Source organism: Vidua macroura, chromosome 2 (genome assembly GCF_024509145.1).
Source record: "Vidua macroura isolate BioBank_ID:100142 chromosome 2, ASM2450914v1, whole genome shotgun sequence".
In the NCBI taxonomy this organism is placed as follows: Eukaryota; Metazoa; Chordata; class Aves; order Passeriformes; family Viduidae; genus Vidua; species Vidua macroura.
The window spans coordinates 66,219,493-66,225,702 of record NC_071572.1 but is presented as its reverse complement, the minus strand read 5'-3'; the positions used below and the strand labels follow the sequence as shown (position 1 = coordinate 66,225,702).

The 6,210-nt window shown below is 41.2% G+C and overlaps 1 protein-coding gene across 6 annotated transcripts in view; it reads right to left on the bottom strand.

Moving 5' to 3' along the window:
- Window positions 1-605: 605 nt before the first annotated feature.
- Window positions 606-6,210, bottom strand: part of ABI3BP (ABI family member 3 binding protein) — a 127,876-nt gene continuing 122,271 nt past the window's right edge. For all 6 annotated transcript variants that reach the window (XM_053970119.1, XM_053970122.1, XM_053970121.1 and 3 more), the window contains 2 exons: window positions 3,942-4,055; window positions 606-1,970 (listed from right to left, as the gene is read on the bottom strand). In XM_053970119.1, the coding sequence (XP_053826094.1) occupies window positions 1,855-1,970; window positions 3,942-4,055 (230 nt within the window). In that variant the 3' untranslated portion in view covers window positions 606-1,854. The remainder of the gene's footprint in view (window positions 1,971-3,941; window positions 4,056-6,210) is intronic.

The following is a 6,210-nucleotide window of genomic DNA, read 5'->3' as shown; positions in this document are numbered from 1 at the left end:
AATCGTTAGGAACTAATCCTAAAGCTTAAAGCCTCTTACCAATTTTGCTTTAACAAGGTGTGGGAGAGAAGTCATGTATTACTTGAAAATTTAAACCAAAAGTGTATCTTTAAAAAAGAACTCTTAAAAAAACCCCAACTTTCTACAGGCTCTTTGCCACCCAGAAGAACTTGGGAGTGCAATCCTAGTAACTCAATTTTGAGCCAAGAAAAAGCAGATCAAGGGCTGTAATGAAGTCAATAGACCACATTACAGCAAAGGGCAAAACATTTTCCCAGTTAATATTTTCCATTTTGCAGATTCCAGGAATATGGAGAACTAAATGGGGAATAAAAAATGAGCTGGAGCAAGCTGCTTGAGCTCTCCTAAAGACAAATCAGGAAGTTGACTGAAAATATTCCTACCTTCAGCATCCTTAAATAGTGCTGTGCCCACAGCTACTCAGTAAGCTGTGGCTGTACCATTTCTGCTCTCAGACCTAATGCACCCCATGTTCATTGCACTATTCAACAGGGGCTTGGTTCCAGCAAGCAGTTTGTTCTGAATAATAGCATTTAGCACAGAAACTAAGCCTTGTTTTCATGTAAAACACTTGAAAAAACCACTTGATTAAAAAATATTTTATTAGGAGTACAGTGTACCTGCAATGTACTTTATAAGGTATTTTCTATAAATGACTGCTATATAGATCTGGTAGTTCTTGTTCATATTTCTTCAATACATTAGTAAGGTAATGAATAACACCTTTTAAAAAACCTACATCTCTTTATTTAGTTCATAAATGTTCAAGCAGTACAACAAGTAGCTTTGGGAGAGGTTTTAATCAAAATAACTATAAAGCAGTTTTAAAGTTCAGTTATCAGTATTTCCCCTTTGTCCCCAATGAAAACTGTTTTAAACCAGAATTTTTCTTTTTAAATAAAAGAAACCTGATCATGCTGTTATAATTAGCTTATTCTTTTTCAATTGTCTTTCCAAATTCTCTTTCACAGTACATACGTTTGGCTTTTGAACCAGTAAGTGTCAGGCTCTGAAAACTACATTTTCCTGAAAAACCCCAGCCCTGGAGGCCAGCTTTGTTTTTTCATTCCATGTACATATGTACCTGTCCACTTCAATTAGAGAACACCAACCCTCCCTGCTAGCCACTGCCAGGCTCATGGGCAGCAGCTCTGACTCCATAGTGACAGGCTGAACATGGCTTTGGCTGGGGCTGAAATATTTGAAAACAAACATGGAAGAAAACCCCACTGAACTTGATCATTTAAAGCTGCACATACAGCAACCTACCTCGGCATTTTGGCAGGAGCATAAACTGTACATGTAAGGAGAAAGTGCTTCAAGTTTACTGGCTGCAGGATATTAAAAATTATAGGATCTTTTCTATAATTTATGACGGGGAGATGTTACAGATGGATTAGGATGGGTAGCTTATGGCACTTGCATTACAGGACCAGTGAATATTTAAAACTAACACACATTGCATTCCATGACCAACTCTGGCATATCTGTGCCTTAAACATTTATTGCAACATCGTGATAAATAATATACACACTATCTTTTAAAATACCATATAAACCATACCTCAAGAATAGGGAGCCAGCTTCCCTATACATTATCCTACAACATGTCCCTAGCCTGTATTTGTTTTTTAAATTCTAAAAACAAATTTGTAACACTGGATAACTACAGTAAGCAGCCTACACTATTACACAGTGAATGCAGTATTGGCATTTTAGACTGGTATAAGCCTTGCACGTCTGCCAACACCGCAGTGCCGGGTGCACCGTAAGCATTGCCTTCCTGCAGCCTGCGCTGGGCAGTCGGGCCTTTGCGCCCTCTTCGTGTGGCATCTACCACTTGCCAGGTATCGATGTGCCACACTCGTACCAGCGCACGTAGTTAATCTGAGTCTCCCCGCCTATCTTCCCAAATTTGACAGGTTCCTGACGAACTGCCCTGAAAAATCCTGGAACAGAAAACAAAGTTTTGTTTGCATGAAGTTCTCAGGACAGTACCGTGGTCTGGTTCCTTGAGAAGTCTGTAACTAACAGTGAGTGGCTGAAATAGTCACCAAGCTGTTAACCCACCAAGCTGTTTGCTGCCCCTACATCCACTAGCACTCTGCAATTTGCCAACCCAGCTCAAAGCTAAAATGCTTGGGATGGCAGTGCAGAGGTGAAGCCTGCCTTCCCTGGATATCCCAGCACCCTGCCGTGGGTAGGGCTGGCTGGGTACAGCCTGTGCCCCCTCCGTCCCCTCTCTGGCCATGCTGGGCTCTCAGAACAGGAGGCTGCTCTGCATTGCAAAATGACAGTGACAAATAGTCCCCACTGTGCAGCCTTGACACTGCAGTGAGCCTCAATAAAACCTGGCCACTGGGGAAAGTTCACAGTATCTCTCCATCCAAATCATCCTCCTGCTTTCAGTCTGTTGCCTTTGACAAGACACTTGCTTCCCATTCGAACAATCAACATTAGGTTACAAATTAAAGTGAGGAATTGGGGCTCCATCCAACCTGACCATAAGGAATGTATGTGTGGCTGGAACAGGCACATGTACACACACACAAAAAATACTGTTCTGCAGCTGAGAGACAGCATCAGCCGTGGTTCTCTCACAGCACTTCAGGTCAAATATGTGTAATTAATTCAGAAGTCAACCCGCTGCAGCTAGAACAATTGGTCTGTTGGTCTTTTCTTTCCTCTGTTCAGTTCATGTGCTAGAAATACAAGCTACTGACAAGGTGAAGTCTTTTGTTTGATTGTTTTGTTGTTTATTTTGGCCTAAAAATGATTGTAGCTCATGAATTCACTCAAATACAGTTGCCAAAATAAAACTGGTTATAAGTGTCTTTTAAACTGAGTAATAAGGTTGTTAGGTAAAAGTTTTTTAAAATATTCAAATATTTTTAAAAGTGTGAGTCTGGTACAACTGAGAAGTTTGCTGTCCTGGCAATGCAAATTGGATATTGACCATCTCTTAAGCAAAATATCTTTTCAAATGGGCAGCACTGACTGGGAAGGGAAAAGCAAAAACCTCTTTAGAAGAAACTCACAAAACACAAACACCCTTCAGACCGTTCAATTACTTTGTTTTTTGGAAAAACTTGTGAAAGACTTAGGAACTTCACATTCACCTCCCACACCTACTTCAATGCGTATCTGGACTCCTGTGGGGTGTTTTGTAAATGAAGCACAGGAAGGTTTGGTCAACACGCTGATATTGTACTGAAAACTGTTTTGCTGTTTTTCTCAGTAAAATGTTCCATGACACACTCAGCATGTGTGCACGTACCAGTACAGCCTGAGTTCTTACGCCACAAGGAACAAAACACCTCACCCTGGCACTGCTGCCAGCAGCAAGTTCAGCTGAGAGAAGTACAAATTTCTTATACCTCAGCCTCAGCAATGGGTGAAAAATAGCCAGGCAGGTGATGGCTGTGTGTGATGTCCACTTAGACCTGACTGGAATTTTGGGCACCCTTTTGCAATCAGTACACACAAAATTACTGCAGCATGAATTATATTTTCCAGCCATAAATTTTCAATTTCTCATTTGTACCAAACAAGGTATTTAATGCCCAACTGATTATGTACTGTGCTTTAAATCAACCTTGCTAGTTTGAACACACCACTTAATGCCTTTCTGCAAACTCAAATTTCTGGCTCGGTTTAAATACGTAATACCAACTGTGAATAATTTGCTGGGCTGTTTTAAACAGGAGAGAGGCTGTTTGCTACCTAACAGAACTCAAGTCATAACTGTCTTAATAAGTCATCATTCACTGTCAAAGAACTTCTTGACCCTCTTCTGCCTGCAAAGCTGGCAGCTCCTTTCATTGCCCACCCCAGCAGTGGGCATTGAATCCACTGGCAGGAAATAGAAACAAACAAAGGAATTGCCAAGGCTTGCTACAGAGACAGGTGCTGGGAATTACCATCTTTGACTGGTAGATCTTCTTGCTGTCCTGTCCTTCCATCTAAGAATGAGTCTACAAATTGGCAGTGATCTTCTCCATGGCCCCTCTGGTCTCCTATGTTATAAAATTTTCCTGAAAGCAAAGAAGCAGCAGAGTTAGTGAAGGCTATTTCCAAAAACCACTGGAGGCAATGGGTTGTGCTCTTTCCTCTGTGAGGAAGCCAAGGTGAACGCTATGATTCTTTTCCTCTCAGGACCTGTAGCTGTAATTTGAACATGACGTGCAGGCTCCAAGTGCTCATGGCTAAGGCAAAAGTGCCCCACTCCTGGCCAAAATCTATGCCTGGACATCATTTTTCCCCCTCCTTACATTTCATACAGTAAGGGAAATTCTGTTACTACCAAGAACATCATCAAAAAGCAGTAGTGATTTGGTAGTGATTTGAATGGAAGGCAGGTCTGGTTCCCTGTCAGGAAGCCCCCAGTACCTTCAGAGATGTTTTTATAGACCACCTCCTAACATAGCCAAGGCCTGTTGTATAAATCATCATATTTTTACAACATGTATGTGCAAGTGATAGACCTTAACATAGGGCTTGGATACTAAGTACTTATCCAGAGCATGGAGTGTGCCCATGTATTTGCTTGCAGGATTGCTTAACAGGACACTTGACTGCAACTGAGTAGAAATCAAGGTCCTAAATGTCCCATGTAGCATGTGCTGACTTTCCAGGCTGTGCTTATCCTGCTAACAGGCACAGTGAAGGAACTTTGACAGATGTTTTTACTTGCTGATTTGATTTGCAAGACATTAGTAAAATTCAGTTCAGAAGATGGAAGAGAGCATGCTACCTTCTCTTCCCAAACCTGGGACAGAAACCTTTGAAAATAAACTTACCATTCTTTCTTATCATCTTTCACAGCATTTAGTTGTCAGTATGTTCAACCTTTGGCTGAGATGTTGAAAGGAAAGGAGAGAATTTAGAAGAAGGCTCAGGATGCAAGTATAAGCTAGACAGAAAGTCCAGTTACTCATTAGATATTGGGTGTCCTGGAGCCTTGAATCCGTGCCAGTCTGGCCATTTGAGAGGTGGTGGGGTGGGTTATAATACTGCTCCCAAAGAACAATTAATAAAAAAGCAGCCTACCAATAAATTCCAATGTTTTTGTGATCTGAACAATACTTTGCCAAAATTTCTCACCTCCAGTTCATGGCCTCTGTGCATGTGGTTCTTCTCTATAATAATTTACAAAATTATTTATTGCTATCTAGCTTTGGCTGCAAATATGTTTTTTTTCCGTAGAACTGGTCAGAGGGAGTTCCTTTCAGCAAATTTTTGCTCTGAAATTAAGAACATTCAGGCTGCCCAAAAAAGCCTTTTTTTTTTTTCCACAGCTGTAGAAGGTCACACATAGAATTAATTTTTTTCCTTCCCTCAATAAATACTTATTTTTAGGTGGCCTGCTTTTCTGGAATGCCTACAGTGACTGCTCTGGAGGACTGTTAAATGAGGTCAGCAGTAGATGCTGGTTTATGGAACAGGTCTGGCATGTGAAACAGAGATCATTTTTTCTCCATAAGAGAGAGAATAAGCCAGATATTTTAATGGCTAACACCAGACAGTAACTTGCAGATACACACATATTCTTCTGGCCCACAGCTTAACCTATGTATAACTCAAACAATTGGTCTTCATAAATTAGCAGCATTCTCAGTGAGTATTACATTCTTACTGCCCAATTATTTCCGTAATAAAAGAACACACTTAAAACTTTGTGTGTCAATTTTTTTCCCCAGTGTTCCCTTGTGGGTGGCCTTACAATCTTACATACAAACTTTGTTTTATACATTGTAAATTCCACAGCACTAGAAGAATAAATTAATGCTAAAAAACAGCATGCAAAGATACAGTTGCTGCCTGCCTTATACAATGGCATTTGGACAATGCAGCCAAGTTTCGAGGCAATTACACTGCTTCAAGAACAAAGCTTTGGAAGATTTTTCAGTGTCCAGTGGAATTCAGAGCTCAGTGCAGCCCTGCATGCCGGCACACAGGGTCCAGCTGGCTGATGCTTGCAGGGACACTTCCGCTGGCCTCAGGGGCACCGCAAGGCGAGGTGACCGTGAAACACATCAGAACAGAACTTGGCTTCAAACAGGAAACTTTTCACTGCACACAGAGGCCTCACCTAGCAAACCGGCCAAAGCAGCTTTCCTTCTACATAAATATTTCACTTTTTAAAAATATTGTGACAACTGGTCAGCACTGGCTGTAACAATTCAAGTG